Genomic DNA, 16,900 nt, shown 5'->3' on the forward strand with positions numbered 1-16,900 from the left:
ACCCACACCCCAGTAACCCACCGGCCAGGGCTCCCAGCTGCTGATTGTATTGTGCTGGACATTTGAAGAGTGGGGAAGGTTACCTAGTACTGGGCCCGTGACTTACTGACAGCTAAAAGGAAGGGCTCTGTTTAATTGTCCAGGGAAGCAGCTCCATTCCTCCCTGGAGCTCTCCCCATCCAACCATGGCAGATTTGGAAATGTGCTAGCTTGATAACTGAGTCTTGTTTGAGCAAAGGCCCAGCTGTCTTTGTGTGAACCAAATGGCTGAGTTATGTTTTAAGGATGTTTGTTTTTAGTTTTTTATTGACTTTTAGTTATGTTCTTATTTGTATATGTGCACGAGTGCAGGTGTCTCTCTCTCTGTGTGTGTGTGTGTGTGACAGAGAGAGAGAGAGAGAGAGAGAGAGAGAGAGAGAACTTTTCCTGAGCCATGCATGTCTACTCACCTTACATAGGGAGCTCATAATACAGATACCATCAAAGTCCAGCTTGGTGAACCAATGATTTTTATAGGGGTTACTTATAGGAATATAGATGAAGGGTTTCATAGAAGAGCAGAAATGACTCAAAGGCATCTGCATCACAAAGCCCATCCTAGCACGGGTGACATCTCACAGAGCTAGGAACCTGGAGCTCACTGCACAGCCACTCAACAGGTTGGAAAATGTCCTTTCCAGATGATTTCAGTCTAAACCTCTTCCAGGCAGCTGATTTCTGTTTCTTCCAGACAGTTGCTCGGGCCTCAAGAACCTTCTTTACAATTTGGCTCTCTTCCATCTAAAGTGGGGGTGGGGAGACTCAGCTTTTATTGCTTACTCTGGCAGGAAGGGGCCTAGTGATTCTGGTCTGTTTCAGGGGCTTCCTGAAGCTGTTTTGAGTTGTGTACCTTCCTGTGTAAAGAGCTTCCCTGCAGGATTTCAGTCTCAGTAGAAAACCTTTAGAGAACACCTGGAGGCCAGCAGGTGTGTCAATCCCTTGGTGCTAGAATTACTGACAGTTGTGAGCCTCCCTAGTGTGGCTGCTTGAGAGCTGAAGTCAGGTCATCTACAAAGGCAATAGGTACTGTTAACCACTGGGCCATCTCTCCAGCCCCCAGGGAGATTTTTTTTTTTCCTTTGCATTTCTCTCTTCCTTCTTTCTGTAGTGTATAACAGTTTCTAACTGTTCACGAAGAAAGTGGATTATTTAATTTTGAACTGTGTGGCTAATGAAAAGCAAACCCAAAGCGTGCACAGCCGGGTCCTCTGCTGGAAGAGTGGTAATGCTTCTAAGGCGTATGTGCTCGTGTTACGGTTAGGGTGTAGAGCAGCGTGGCTTCGTACCTCTGAAGGTGAAGTACATGGTTTAGGATACATAACAGCGGCAGAGCTTTTCAGAGCTGTTTTTAATGATAGCACTCTAGAATGTTCTTCTTCAAGATGGTGATTGATTGAGAAACTAATTTGGGGGAAAATGTGCGCCAAAAGTAGTACAACAGTAAACAGTAGAAAAATGGAAGTGGGGGCAGGGGATTCTTTTATTTTCACTCTTACTGACTTAGAGCTACCGTTGCTTAGCAGTGGGAAGGATGGTGCCCAGGAGTTGTGTTCTTCTCCCTGCCTGCATAGTCCTTAGGACAGGGTTTTCCTGGTCAGCATCAGTGGGCCCTGGAACTCACGGAGAACGTTCTGGTTTGGATCATATACATTATATAGCTGCTTGGGGATAGAATTTGTCCTCTCCCCTCATGACTAGAAGGTTTCAATGTCTTAGCTGTCTGGTGCTGATCTTTCCTTAAATGTGTCAGCTCTCCAAAGGGGCCTTGCTGTTTCCTGCCGTTTCCCTGAACTCAAGGTGGTTTGGGGAATTCACAGAGAGCCGAGGTCCTCACTCACTGTCCCGTCTTCCGGGCCGGAGCAGTTACTCCTTGGTCACCATGATCGGTTGGATGGCTTCTTTTCTGTGTGGTCCATCTTGGCCAGTTTTAAATGAAGTTGCTTTTTCCATCAGTGGAGCCTCAGAAAGTCTCTAAAAGGTCCTCATTTTCAAATGTATTTGCTCACGGTCGTTTTTCTCTGTAAAACGTGATAACATGAGCTGAAGAGAGATGCGGCATGAGAAATTAGGAAACTTAAGAAGAATGTGGAGGCGGCTGTTAGTAAAGTGCTGGCTGTATCGAGCATGAGGACCTGAGTTTGGATCCCTAGACCCACCTGAAAAGCTCGATACAGCATTTGGCACCCATTCCCCTGTTCTGGAGAAGACAGGAGGATCCTGGAGCTTCCTAGCCAGCTAGTCGAGCTGAATCCGTCAGCCCTAGGTTCACTTGGAGAAACGGAATGGGAATGAGAAAGACACCTGTATTAATTAACTTGGCTTGCTGCAGACACAAAATACCTGACAAAAACAACTTCAGGGAAAAGGTTTATTTTAGCTCACAAGGGAACAGCTCCTCATGGGAGAGACAGGAGGCACGGAACTTGAGGCAGCTGGTCACCTTGCATCGGGTCAGGAAGCAGAAAGTGATAAATGCTGGCCCTTGGCTCACTTCTTCCCATTTTATCTGGGACCCCTGGACCCATATCCACCCACATTTAGTGTAGGTCTTCCACCTCTATTACCCTGGTCCACAAACTCCCTCCCTAGTGTGCCCAGCGAAGTGATTCCATGGTGGTTCTAAATCTCACCAAGTCCAGAACCAAAATTAACTATCACAATACCTACTGCCAACCAGCAGACTCCTCACACACCTGCACACAGATGTACACACACACACACACACACACACACACACACAAACTAGAGGATATGATTCTTGAAGATGTATTTCTGTCAGCCATAATGACACTTTGGCCATTGCTTCCTTTCTGTCTAGATAAACTTAGCCTAGATGCTCGGCTTTCCTCTTATTTTTTTATTTTTATATTCTGCTAAAAATAAAAGCTATTTTTTTTAAAAAAAATATAGATTCCAGACTCCACTGTGGATTGTTCAAAACTGAATAACCATACATAAGTAAAACCTGAGAACTTTTAAAATACTGTGTGTGTGTGTGTGTGTGTGTGTGTGTGTGTGTGTGTGTTTCCTCAGTTGCTATCTGCCTTGGTTTCTGAGATGTCTCTCACTGGCTCTTTGCGCAAACTGTTCACACGTGCACATTGAGTGTTAGCGATTGAGCAAGTGTGTCTTGGAGCACGTATTCTCAGGACATCTGCAGTTGCTGATCTTTACCTTCCAACTTGTTCACTGCTGTGTACAACTTCTGCTGTAGATACCAGGCTCGCTGGCCCCTCACTGTGCAGGAATCCTGCCTCTAGTAGGAGGGCTGAGGTTTGAGCCACTCAGAATACTATGCCCTGTTTCCACTTGGGTTCTGAGGATTCGACTTCAGGTCCTCACAAATGTATGGGAGGTACCCCTTAACCCCCAGCCATCTCCTCACCCCCACCCCTCAGTTCCTAAAAGTGCTCTAGAAATGTCAATGCAGGCTGTTTACAGAACTGCTAGACAGGCAGACTTCCAAAGCTCTTTGCAAGTGAAGTACCTTCTCAGCTAGCTCGCCCTAAAGCCTGGGTTCTTTCATTTTTAGGGCTTGGACGATGAGAAGGAGGCGTCTGAGAATGAGACAGATATAGAAGACCCAAGGGAGACCCCGGCTGACTCTTGGCGTAAGAGGAGAGAGAGCGAGGAGCCCACATCTCCCCAGTCACTGTGTCACCTTGTACCCCCGGCTCTGGGACACGAGCGGTCTGGCTGTGAGACCCCTGTCAGTGTGGACTCTATCCCCCTGGAGTGGGATCACACAGGTGATGTGGGGGGATCATCCTCTCACGAAGATGACGAGGAGGGCCCATTCTACAGCGCACTGTCAGGTAAAGGCAGCTTCCCGGGGCCTGGGAACTTGACCCATTTGGCTGTATTTCTAGCAAGTTCTCAGTGATTCGGAATCCAGCTTGTGGCTGGTGCAGGCCGGTGGCTTTCTAGCTTCGGTCCTGCCCACCTTTTGCCTCACTTGAAAACTAGCTTACTTCTGTTATAGGTGGGATGGCATTCCCATTCTGACTTTAGGGCTGTTCTGGGAGGGGGGGCCTCCTCAATTGATGTTTCTGCAGCATGTATCAAAGCTTACCAGTACACTGAGTGCGGCCCTCCTCCGCACATGTGCTGCTGACCCACCACGACGTTGAACAGGAGTTGACTTGGGGGATCCTTGTTTTTTTTAAGTCATTTTATTGAAGAAGACAGGGAGTAGTTGATGGACGTCCTCCTCCCTCTTGTCTGACTGCTGTGGCGACATCACTACCTGGGCATTACTCCGCAGGCGCCTCCAGGGAGGACAATGACATTATTCTTTTTCAGATGTAGAAATCCCTGAAAATCCTGAGGCTTATCTTAAAATGACCACAAAATCTTTGAAAGCATCTTCTGGTAGGCCCCTGCCTGTGCATGTGTCTCAACATGGCCGCATCCCATGGCACACACTGACTGCATCCTCAACCTTGCTCCCGTGTCGTGTCTGACCTGTGCCTCTGTGGACACCATGCGCCTCGGTCCTCATGTCATGGTGTATTTACACAGCTGTACTCACACCTGCGTGCTCCCTTACATACCAGAGTGCCCTCAACGCCCTCCCCCCACCCACCCATTTCTAGGTTGTCAGAAGGAACTTTGTTATTTTGTTGTTGTTTTCGCTTTGGCATGGGCCAAGCTTTCTTCATGGTGGCTTGGTTTCAGACTGTTTCCTTGCTTCTGGTGGTTTCCTAAGATGGATAGCTGGGCTTGGGAAGGACCACTACCTCTGCCACAGCAGAAGAAACCTTTCTTCAGTTGTCCCTAGCTTCAGTGGCAGAGGAGGGTTATCAGCAGCTGTTTGGTCCCTAAGTCCATCCTCACGGTCTCTCTTGCCCTCCCCATCCAGAGGCCTCCCATCCTTTAGGCCCCCAGAGCTAACCTTACTGCCTAGCATCCCCACAACTCCAGGCACCAGCTCCATCCAACACCGCTCATCCTGCAGCCAATAATCATGTCCGCTGTGCTCCGCGCTGTGGTCCCATCTCATGAAGGTGCCATGTGGCTCAGTTGCATGATTCATTTCATTCCCTCCCAAGACATACTGACATTTTGCAAACATTGCATGCTTTGCAAGGAAAGCTGCAGAACTCATTTTGATATTATAACCTGATGCCATGTCACCTGTGACCATGTTTATGTCACTAAATAGAAATCCTTTGGTCAGAGCGTAGACCCTAACTCGGGGTGACGCTTTTTTTTTAGGTAAATCCATTTCTGAGGGCCACCCGTGGCATGTTCCCGACAGCCCTTCCCATTCCAAGCATCACTACACACACATGGAAGATGATAGGACTATGGCACCGGTCCCCGAAGATGCCAGCACACCTTACAAACCAGCCTATGTAAGTCCTGACCCATTGGGAATGTAGCCCAGCACATGCAAGGGTGATGGGGGGGGGGGGTGCGGGGAGGGGACAGGGGACTTTGTCAAACACTACAGGAGTGTAAAAGTGGTACCACAGAAGCTGTCTCATAAGATCGGGGGGTCACCTCTGACTTTCCGCATCGTTCATGGGGAGACCCCTAAGAAGGATACAGAAGCAGGCTACTCTATTCCCATCTGTTTCCTTGGCTAATGCTGGCTTTCTGCCCTCAGCCTGCCTCTTTATCAACCTTGCGAGGTACAGTGATGAGCGTGCCACTCATTCGTCACATGTTGGTGGGAAAAGCCCCACATCTTCACTTCTGAACTGTTCATAGAACCCAGGTGTTCTTTAGCTCTCCTTAGGATTTTACAGAAATAACCTAAAGATGGGCTCGTTCCAGGTAAAGCTGTTACATCAAGACACTGATGACGGCAAAGAAGGCTCAAAGGACAGCGTCCAGCAGGAAGACGAGCAGCTGGCCACTTTAACAGGACAGCAGCCAGGTACCAAAAACGGGCAGCCCTTAGGAGGTGTGGAGCTTGGTGTCTGGGCCTAGGTGAAGGTTAACTAGGGATCAAGGAATGATGTCATTTCCTAAGACTGCTGAACCCAGCCCACAGCAGCCTCAGTTTGTAATGAGCTGATTTGTTTGTGAATGCGTCCCCAGCCGTCTCACTTTAAATTGGACTTTTTTTTCTTGTAATGCTGGGGTTAGGCTTAGTAGGCAAGTGTCCTGCACAGCTGTGTCCCTGGCCCTTTGGAAACCGTGCTTTAGACAGTGAGTGACAGAGAATCCCCACGGGATGAAATACATGTTTTGTTTTCCAAGACAGGATTTCTCTGTGTAGGTCTGGCTGTCTTGGAACTTGCTCTGTAGACCAGGCTGGCCTCAAACTCAGAGATTCACCTGCCTCTGCCCACTTAGTGCTAAGATTAAAGATGTGTGCCACCACAATCCGGTAATGAAACGCAGGTTTTAATAACTTGCACTATAAGGAAAAGTAAGATGGGGAACATGGTAATTAGCGCATTGTCTCAAGGTCTTCATAAGACTGGTCTAGTAGTTACCAAGGTCACTGCTGAGCTAGGTGCAAAGTAGAGCTGTTCACATGGTGCTGATCTTTGTGAACCAAAACAGCAACGCTGCCTAAAATACTGAGCCGGAGGCCACAATACCTACTGGGCACAGGTTGGGTTTCCTCACCCTCTGTCCCTACTTCCTTCCAGCCTTTGTTGGAGTGGAGGGGATGGGCCTTGGATCAGAACTCGGACATTCCAGAACAGAGAGCTCTGGTCCTCCTCTGAGCGCCGTTGACTCACCTTTAGCAAGCTGACCATTCGCAGCTGAGGAGACCCGCTTGTATTATTGCTCGCTTTAATTGGCAGCTTTGGATTCCAGGTGCCTTCGACAGGTGGGAGCTGATCCAGGCGCAGGAGCTTCACGGCAAGCTCAGGTGGAAACGGGACGTGCACGTGCGGCAGCTGGATTCCGATGTCGCCAGCATCGCCGCTTGGCTTGAAAAAACGGGAGCGGAGCTGGAAGCTCTGAAGATGGCAGAGCCTCCCTCCAATATCCAGGAAATGGCACTCAGGGTGAAGGGACTACAAGTGAGTGGAGGGGAGAGGCGAGCAGAGTTAGCATCATGCTGCTGAACAAGCAGGTCAGGCCTGGGCTTGCATTGGCTGGCAGCATACGGGAAGGGTGTGTGGAGGTTAGTAGGTTACCTCAGTCAGGACCAAAACACGGTTTCCCTTTTCATATGAGAGTGTCTACGGAAAATCTCCACACCTAGAAGAGCCCTGCAGAGATTTGACTCAGATCCTCAGGGCTGGAAAGATCTGGATTGTAGATTTAGGTGATGGTAGCTAGCCCACGCGAGGCAGCGTAAAGCCAGCCTTCTGACCTGTATGTGCTCTCTACACGAGACTAGCAGTGGAGTCTTCCTGGGAAAGGTTCAGACTGGGAGGATCCGCTCCCTGGCTGAGGAATCCTTGGCCCCAGCACTGTGGCTATGCTGTGATACAGTTAAAGAGTTATTACTCATACGATCGGCCCTCGGGCTCAGGAGCACCAGCCCAGGTGCAGGGGAGGGGCAGCTTGAGCCCTGCATTTTGGGGGTGCCCGGAGCAGATAAGTCTGAGGTCCTGAAACTCGAGACAGGAGTCTTGAGGGTGTGCAGTGTCTTTTCGCCCCTGTGCTTTCCTATTTCGGATATGGAGGTTACCATTTCTACAAGAGTGCTGTTTCTGGCGTCCCTAGGGGCAAGAGCAAAGTAGCTAGCTACATGGTCTCTGTCTGGAAGACATTTAGTCTTACCTAGGACTGTCCCTAGGCTAGTGACAGAGAAGGGACTGTGGAGGTCAGCAGGGTCTCTCCATGCCTCTGGTCAAGCCCGTCAGAGGCAGGCCGCTGGTTCCCCACCCCTGCCAGCCAGCCAAGCGCACTAACCTTGTAAGGCAGCTCCCTCAGCTGACGCTTCCCAGCCACTCAGAGGCGCCTTCTCGCTTGTCTTGGTGCCCACTGCTTGGAGAAGTGTGGGGGAGGTCTGTCCTTTACAGGTATTCAGAATGAGCCCCTCTTCCCTGTTGTCCAAAGCCCTAACCTGATCTATTCCCTAGGAGATACTGAAAGCCTTCGATACCTACAAGGCCTTAATGGTCTCCGTCAGCGTGAGCCACAAGGAATATCTGCCGAGCCAGAGTCCCGAATCCACAGAACTCCAACACAGGCTCCACCAGCTGAGCCTGTCCTGGGACTCGGTCCAGGGTATGATGGACAGCTGGAGAGGAGACTTGCGGCAGTCACTTATGCAGTGCCAGGTATGTTGACTCAGCCTGGGGCCCTGTCCCGGCAGCAGCCTGGCTCGTGTGCTGGGGCTGCAGATATTTTTACCATCACCAGGCTGGCTTGAGTTAGGAAGGAAGTAAGTTCCCCTCCCCCCAGGGCCACTAAAATGACCCATGTTTACCTAGCATTCCCAGGTCTGTTGCCCATGCCCACCCTGGGAGTAAGGGTCACAGCAAGCATGCCACCAGGTTGAGGAAACTGTCTCTCTGTGTCCTTTTGTCAGAGAGAATCGTAGACTGCATACAGGAGCAGTTTGATACTTAGAACAATTCCCTGAAACTCCAGGATAGCAGAGTTCCCCTCTGAGGCCCGAGCCTGACCCTGGGCCTCATATTTTTTTTTTAAGACTGAACAATGTGATGTATATAATGCTGGCCTACTACCCAGACCACGTGAGTGTTGAGTGCACACTAGCTCTCCACCACCCATTAGCTCTGACTCTGACTTTAGGAACATGAGCCCATCACAGCCTGTCAACCATTGCAACATATGTGGTCTTCACATTTAAGTCAGTACCTAGAACCCCCACCCCCACTGCTGGAATCAGATTATGTCTGATGCCTCCCAGGGCTCAGCCAGGCGTACAGTCTTCCTACCTATCACTGAAACCTGGTCCTTCGCTTACTGACTAACGGATGTGAAGGAGCAAGCTCCTTCTAGCCACTTCTGCTCTGGCCCCCACCAAGAACAGAGCTCTCATGAGTGTTGTTTCTGAAGGACTTTCACCAGCTGAGTCAAGACTTGCTCCTGTGGCTGGCAAGTGCAGAGAGCCGCCGGCAGAAGGCGCGTGTCACCAGTCCAGAGGCAGACCACCAGGTCCTCCTGGAGCGTCAGAAAGAGTTAATGGTAAGTCTCCGCCGGATCACCAGTCACTGTCTGCCGCCATGGGTAGAGTCCTTGGCAGCTTCCTCCGGTGCTCCGGGAACTGTTGGTGGCTGTGATTCATGGGTTTATGCAGAGGTGAAGAGCCAGAGCCAGATGCTTTTAAGATTCTTGGGAATAAGGGACATCAGATATTAAGAGTACTTTTTGGAAGTCAAGGCCATTGAAGCGTGTTTTCTCCACTGTGGATATATTCACCCCTGGATCTCCAGTGGTCTTACGCTCCTGCACGTACCCAGATTTTCGGGTACTTGAGTCCACCAGGTAAAATGTTTATTTTGTTTATACATATTTAAATATGTATGTATATTTTGCATATATTTTCATACAACGTACACAAATCCCCTCATACATCTTGAATCCTCTCTTGATTAGTTACAATCCTTAGTGTAATATAAATGAGTTGTGTAGATGTTAAACAAATGGATGTCATGCCACACTTAGGGAATAACGAGGAAAGCATTCGTGTATTCGGAACAGCAGAAATTCTTTGTTGTTTTGATCCATGGCTGATAGATAGACTATGGGTACAGGACCCTTGGGCACAGAGGGCTGACTGTATGTTCGTCTGGGGGGGTGCATATTGCCCAAGATAAGCTATGTGGGTCATTTATGTTCACCTATTTCCTGGAGGTAACTGTGTCTTTATAGATTATGTTTCATTAATAAGCCAAGGTGAGACCTATACATTCTCATATGTCTCAGAGGGACTTGTTTTTACCTATAAGCTTAGAGGTAGTTTAATTTTCAGTATTTTATATAAAATTGCTGGGCATTGCTTCAAAAAAAAAATTCTATACTGAAATCTCTGTAAAGTTCCGCTCCTTATATAACAGCGCCCAAGAGAACTTTCTACATGAGTGGGTGTCCCCTGCCTCTGGTGGCTATGCCAAGAGATTGGAATGTGATTGAGACCAATTTTCTTCTTTTAATTTGAATGGAGGTAGGCAGCCCATCGAGAAGACAGCCCTTAAGTGACCTCCCGGTGCACCCTCCACGTAGCTAAGTGGTATGCTTGATCTAACAGCTCTTGGTGTACTGGCTTCAGTTTCCCTGCCCTGGTGTATAAGGGCCTAGGCTTTTCTTTCATAGCACACTCCTTCGCTTCTCCCCTCCAGTCTCTCAACATGAAATCATCTTTAGAGTTCAAGGGAATTGAAAACAGGGCTTTGGTTTCAACCTATTCAGCTGCTCTCTGAATAGTGTGAAACTATTTGGTATCAGTGAACCAAAGAAAGTTCCAGAATCGAGCTGTACCCAGCAATCATCCCAGAACACAGAAAGCTGCACCATCCTCCCCTCCAACAACTGTCTTATGCCATTTTGCTTTCAGCAACTGGAAAAGGAGCTGATAGACCGTCAGCCTCAAGTCAGCTCCTTGCAGGAGATTTCCTCCAGCCTTCTGGTTAAGGGGAATGGGGAAGACTACATTGAGGCCGAAGAGAAGGTCCACGTAATCGAGAAGAAGCTCAACCAGCTGCGAGAGCAAGTGGCTCAAGATCTGATGTCCTTGCAGGGAAGCCTGGTGAGTCCATTCACTTTCCAAGTAGCCAAGAGACCTCAGAAGAGGCAGGTGGGGTGACAGGTTGCAGCCTCACTGTGGTAGAGGTAGTGTGACTGTTCAAGCCCCATGCACGTGTTTTGTCATAACCATCATATCTATCAGTAGGAATATGTAAGATGGGTCCCACCATCATTTCTACCTTCATGCTGGATACAAGCCTTCACTTTCTCTCAGTACTATCCTTGTCTCCTTCCTAATTATCCTCACACCTGTTGAGCTTCAGTTCTCCTGAAATGTGCTGTCACTCAGCCATCGTACCAGACTGTGGCCTCCCCCAGCTGGAGCAGCCACGTGAGTCCATCAGTGATGGACGGAGACTCACAGCCAAGTGGGATTATGGGTTTCCAGTGCTTTGGCTATTTATGGCCTTCTGTCTTAAAAAGTCCGTCTTTTACATGGGAGGAGAGAGTGATTAGGATTTGAGCTAGGATGGGGACAAACTACTGTTTAAGAGTTCATAAAGCACAGCACAACTTTGTTTCGCTCTAAACCGAACAACTGGGTGTGGCTTTCAGAATCCAGACGCTTCTTTGGCCAGCTTTGATGAAGTGGACTCAGGGGAACAGCTTCCGGCAGCCTTTGCAAAGGTCAGTGCCCTTCCTTCCTTAAAACATACCCAGCGTGGCCCTCAGAGTCACTAAGATGGCAGAATCTTGAGAGTCCAAGACCCCATTGAACCTTTTGTGGTAGCACAAATCTATTTCAACCAACCTTCTGGCCAAAAGAAAGTCTAATGTTTTTAGTAACAATTATTTTTGAGTGTGTATACAGACACATCACTGTCTGCATCCAGAGGTCAGAGAACAACTTGTAGGCCCAGGGTCTCTCCTTCCATCACTTGGGTTATTAGACTCAGCAGAGAGTGCCTTTACTTGCTGAACTATCTCTCTGGCCTTTTAAAATGATTATTAAAAGTGATGTTTTTAAAAGACTTGACTCAAAGGCTCACTCTTGGCAAGTTATTTTTCTTTGAGGTCACTGTAGATTGTAGATGAGGGCCTCTGTTGAGGGATTTCCTCGTGTCTCCAGTAAATCAGAGCAGGAGACTGAAATATGAACATCTTCATGGCTTAACAGACCTAATCACTCCCAGTGTCATCAAGTTGAATCTCATGTGGTGTAACTCTAGTCCCAAAAGTGTGGCAGAAAAGTGACCTCAGGGAATGGGAATGGGGCAGCTAACCTAAGGAAGGACACAGTACGTTATGGGCTTCTTTGTTCCAGCAGTTTGGAGCAGAAGAGGAAGAGGAAGAGGAAGAGGAGACAGACACCAGGTAATGGAATTATAGTTCCCACAGTGACTCCCCATGGGTTCCCGTGGAGAGGACCAAACTCCTCTTCCAAAAGTGCACCCCAGCTGTCTGGGTTTTTCTGTTGCTGTGACAAAACACCCTGACAGCGCAATGGAAGTGAAGAAGTTTATTGTGGCTCACAGTGCCAAGGGTCCAGTCCACCAAGGCAGGAAAATCATGACAGCAGGCGCTTGACGCAGCTGGTCAGGGTGTACCCACAGTCACAAAGCCGCTAGAGAGCCAAATGGTTGTTCTTAGCTCACTTTCTCCTTTTCAGAGCCTCAGCCTGTGGAATGGTGCCTCCCACTCTTAGAGAAGTTAGCCTAATCTAGAAAACTCCTCACCCCATGCCCAAAGGCTTATTATCTCCTGTATGATTCCATACCTTGCCAATTTAAGTATTAATCCTCCTTCACCCCAGCTGTCGGCTTACTTGAACCTCACACCCCAGAGTCCTGAATTTCTTTCCATAAGCACGTAGTTAGATGATGGTGAGTGGGCACACTTATGAACCCTTCTGATGAGTGTCCCCACCTCTCTGTTGGCAGGATACCCCACCTTGACAGCCCTGGCAGCTCACAGCCAAGGCGCTCCTTCCTCTCGAGGGTGATCAGGGCTGCGCTACCACTGCAGCTGCTCCTGCTGCTGCTGCTGCTCCTGGCCTGCCTGCTGCCTGCCTCTGAAGATGACTACAGCTGCACCCAGGCCAACAACTTTGCCCGTTCCTTCTACCCCATGCTGCGGTACACCAACGGGCCACCTCCCACCTAGAGGGTTCTGCCAGCTGCAGCGCTGTGCCAACAGCCCTGTTGGCCATAGGTGCTCAGCTTGTGGTATCCGACCAATCCGGGAGTGACTCTTAGTCTCTATAAGGTCCAGGGACTTGCTGCAGACACCTCCCTCCTCTTGTCCAAGTGGACTCCAGGAGCCCAGGACAACTCAGACAAGATGTCCTTCTGCTGGGACAGAGAATCAAGTACAGCAGAACCTGGCATTCAGATAAAGTTACCAGATGGGTTCAGAGAACTCCAGAAAGGGGGAGGGGAGGTGCTTCCAGAAGACTCACACTGTTAGCGCCCAAGGCCCATGAACAATGATGTTCAGCACATAAATGAACTATATCCAAGAAGCTAGGTCCCTACCTTAGTAATGGTTCAGAAATTCCTGTGCACTGAGCTGATTGGTTGATTCAAATACATTTTAAATATTTAGAATCAGTTTCCCACCCTCCCCCCCAGTAGGCTAGCTGTCTATACTTCCCGGGTTATAAACTGTAATCTTCCACTCAGCACCCAGGTCAGCCTTTTACATTGCTTTAAAAATTTCTAAAGAAATTTTATTGCATGGATGTCATTATTTGTGCATATTTTTTAACAATGCTGAATCTGTATGTATGATGTAAACTTGGATTTAAAAAAAAAAAAGATTTTAGCCTGAGCTTTTGACTACTGTACAGTAAAATGCCAAACTACAGACTTGATAGGGATGTTTTTATAATTTAATTTTTTAAGACTTTTCATGTTTAAAGAGACACTTCAGGTCTGGTTGAGCTGTTTGGCCACCAAGGGTTGGTAAAGAAACTTGGAACTATTTGTGATATGTACAACTCAGATGTTTCTCATTAAAAAAAAAAAAAAAAAAGCCAGATTGTGTATTGGACTCTTAAGCAGGTCAGTGGCGTGCTTGGTCTTCCAAACATAACAAACATTACCTTAGACTCACCTGATCCCAGCCCCCTGCCACCCTGGACTCTGCAGGTAGCACCTGTGGCACAGACCCAGGTAGGTAGGGTGACTGTGCTGTTCCTCCCCAAGACTACCACTTTGTCTCCCTGAGACGCGGCTGTGGCCACCACATGTTAGTGTGGACTCATAGACAACCTGCACTTTCCTTACCAGCCTCTATTCCTGTCACCCAAGTCCTCTGGCTGCTTGCCAGGGATAGCCTCCTCCTCTTAGCCTGTCTCCCTTCCCTTCCCTCCAGGACTCACCAGATCATAACATAATAGCCACCAGGGACCTTTCATTTATCACCCCACTGTCCAGAGTCCTGCCAGCCGTCCTCTCCTGCCTCGGGATCAAGGCCCAGTCAGTTCCTGCCTGGTGAAACTTGTTCCAGAACTGCAGACACCACCAGAATGTAAGAGAGAATTGAGGTTCCTGGTGCTGCGGTGAAGTAGCATCCTGAACACTAAATACCTCTGCTGAAAGACGGAGGCTTGAATGGAAAATCTTCCACCAGCATGGAGAGATGGCTCAGTGGTTAAGAGCACTGTCTGCTCTTTCAGAGGTCCTGAGTTCAGTTCCCAGCAACCACATCTCAGCTCACCACCATCTACAATAGGATCTGATGCCCTCTTCTGATATGCAGATATATAATCAGATGGAGCATTCATATACATAAAATACACCTTTAAAAAACAACCCTCATCCAACAAATTCCAGAGGTACAAATCCCACAGTTATGGCCCCTAATGAAAACAACATAGAAGAACTTAAAGAATTCAAAGAATGATTGTAATTGTGATCAAACAACTCTCAACAAAGACAAAATAAGGGAGCTAGTCTAAATAGTTTGAGGTTTGTTTTTTTTTTTTTTTAAGACAATTTCAAATGGAAATGTTAGAAATGAAAATTTCAATAAACCAATTAAAAGCCTCCGTGGAAAGCCTAAGTAACAGAATGAATTGTGTTAAAACCAGGCAGGGATGGAAGACAAAGGAATTGGCTCATACCCAGTAAAGATCAAGAGAAATTTCATAACACTAACAAGTGGAACATGGAGAAGTTTTGGAACCCCATAAAACACATACTCTAATTTGGGGTGTGGAAGGAGAAGAAAAGCATAGTGAAGGCCTAGAAAACATGTTCACAAATATCATAGAAGAAAATCCCTCAAACCCAGAGAAAAAGATTTCTGAGGACACTAAATAGATAAAACCAGAAAAGAAATTCTCTGTAACATATTATAGTTAAAATATTAAAAATGCAAACTATAAAAAGGACTTTTGAGCTCCAAGGGAGGAGGATCAAGCCACTTACAAAGTCATGTCACTTACAATGACAGCTGATGGTTCAACAGAGACCTTTAAAACCAGAAGGGCCTGAAGACCTTTATTCCAAATGCTGAAAGAGCCTAACTGTTATACCTAGCAAAACCATCTGTTAAAGAGCTAGAGAGATGGCTCAGCACTTCAGAGCACTGTCTGTTCTTCCAGAGGTCCTGAGTTCAGTTCCTAGCACCCAAATGATGGCTCACAACCATCTGTATTGGTGTGTCTGAAGAGAGCCACAGTGTACACATATACATAAATAAAAAATTCTTTTTTTAAAAAAACACCTGTTAAAAATGAAGGACAACCTCACATGATGTCACGTGCTTCTAATCCCAGCACCATTGGGGAAAGACTGGTAACTGGATCTCTAAATTCCAGGCCAGCCAAGGTTATATAGTGAGACCCTCCCACACATACACAAAATAATAATAGTAATAATTTGAAACATCATGGGCTATTACCAATGTTCTTGGTCACACTCTAGAAATTCATAGGAAACCCTAGTACTGAAGACACAACACACTTGAGTCATGAAACATAGAGAAATCAAGCTGGCATTCACATGGAAGCTTCTTCATCCTTACTGGCTTTCACAGTGCTTGAAGGTGCTATGCTTGCTACCAAAGACGGAAATGAGTTTTTTGGGGGTTTGTTTGTTTGTTTGTTTGTTTGTTTGTTTGTTTGAGCCAGTCTCAATGCAGCTCTGGCTGGCCTAGAACTCAACCATGTCGACCAGACAAGCTTTGAACTCAGATATCTGTCTGCCTGTCTTCAGAGTGACAGGATGAAAGAAAGACCACCACCACTCCAAAGTCACCAATCTTGCCCAGCTGCGAGCCCTGGAAACTATAACAATAGCCAGCCTGGCAAGACATGCCCACTGCTACAATGGTGGCTTGTGTGAATGTCACAGGATTAACCACTTATCTTCCTTTCTTATCAGGGCCAAGGACATGTGTCTGAACAGATGATATGTCCTAAAGGGAGGATATATTAATGTATCAAACTAACTCCTAATGGGTTACTGTGATATCCATGGGTTTGTACATCCACCAACCTCCGGAAGAGAGGCTTTTCCCAATAGATGGTAATTCACACGGAAAACCTGCAACAAATCAAGACACTGAGAAACAAAAGAAGTAGAAGGCTCAGCCCTGTGTCTATGTCCTCTCCCTTCTAAAGGCTCATGGTGGAAGAGGGTATGGGGAGACTGTAAGAGTCAGCATCAGGGTGACAAGAGGACAGCACATATGAAGTCACAGCAACCGAGACAGAATGTACACTGCATGCAACCAGTGCTGGCCAGACAATCTCGGCATGGACAGGGTTGGGTGTGAAGTTCCTCTCCTGCCTGAGGAACTATTGGACGTTGATAGCGTTTGGGAGAGAGTCTATTTTCTTTAAGGTCAACCCTTGGTGGGGTGAGCATCCTCCAGTGAAGGCCACACATCTAAGAATGTCTGGGCAGCACAAACTACTTAAAAAAAAATTAGGCAGAGTTGGGTGGGTAAGGAAGAGGGTATAGATCTTGGGGAAGTGGAGGAAGGGGTAAATAGAATTGAAACAGTCAAGGAAAAGCTTTAATGATTTTTTTTCTTTAATGTATACTTGTGTGTGTTGTGTGTGGTATGTGCACGCAAGTGGAGGCAGGCTTTCTCTCCCGCCATGACTGTGTGATTTACAGTAGGAAGAGAGGTCCGTAAGATAGAGGAAACAAATCTAAATGTTACAACTTTTTTCTTGAGCCACTGAATTGTTTCAAGGTTCCCTGCTCTGCCAGAGACAAGTAGAAGTTTAGCAGAAGTTTCAGCTTCTTTCCCATCTTGTGCTCCAAAGAAC

At 47.5% G+C, this 16,900-nt stretch overlaps 1 protein-coding gene and 1 long non-coding RNA gene across 2 annotated transcripts in view; one reads left to right on the forward strand and one right to left on the reverse strand.

Annotated features, from left to right (window-relative positions):
* The window catches only part of SYNE2 (spectrin repeat containing nuclear envelope protein 2), a 259,839-nt gene extending 246,221 nt beyond the window's left edge, over window positions 1-13,618 (forward strand). The window contains exons 106-115 of the mRNA XM_080930654.1: window positions 3,572-3,854; window positions 5,257-5,396; window positions 5,821-5,923; window positions 6,820-7,028; window positions 8,040-8,240; window positions 8,986-9,114; window positions 10,484-10,675; window positions 11,230-11,335; window positions 11,952-11,988; window positions 12,555-13,618. Of these exons, the coding sequence (XP_080786780.1) occupies window positions 3,572-3,854; window positions 5,257-5,396; window positions 5,821-5,923; window positions 6,820-7,028; window positions 8,040-8,240; window positions 8,986-9,114; window positions 10,484-10,675; window positions 11,230-11,335; window positions 11,952-11,988; window positions 12,555-12,777 (1,623 nt within the window). The 3' untranslated portion in view covers window positions 12,778-13,618. The remainder of the gene's footprint in view (window positions 1-3,571; window positions 3,855-5,256; window positions 5,397-5,820; window positions 5,924-6,819; window positions 7,029-8,039; window positions 8,241-8,985; window positions 9,115-10,483; window positions 10,676-11,229; window positions 11,336-11,951; window positions 11,989-12,554) is intronic.
* LOC308431291 lies at window positions 9-8,066 on the reverse strand. Its single transcript, XR_013975372.1, has 3 exons — window positions 7,870-8,066; window positions 6,741-6,935; window positions 9-2,057 (listed from the first exon to the last, which is right to left on the reverse strand). It is a non-coding gene; the product is annotated as an uncharacterized lncRNA (long non-coding RNA).
* Window positions 13,619-16,900: the final 3,282 nt, after the last annotated feature.

This window comes from Micromys minutus (genome assembly GCF_963924665.1).
Source record: "Micromys minutus genome assembly, chromosome: 1".
NCBI lineage: Eukaryota > Metazoa > Chordata > Mammalia > Rodentia > Muridae > Micromys > Micromys minutus.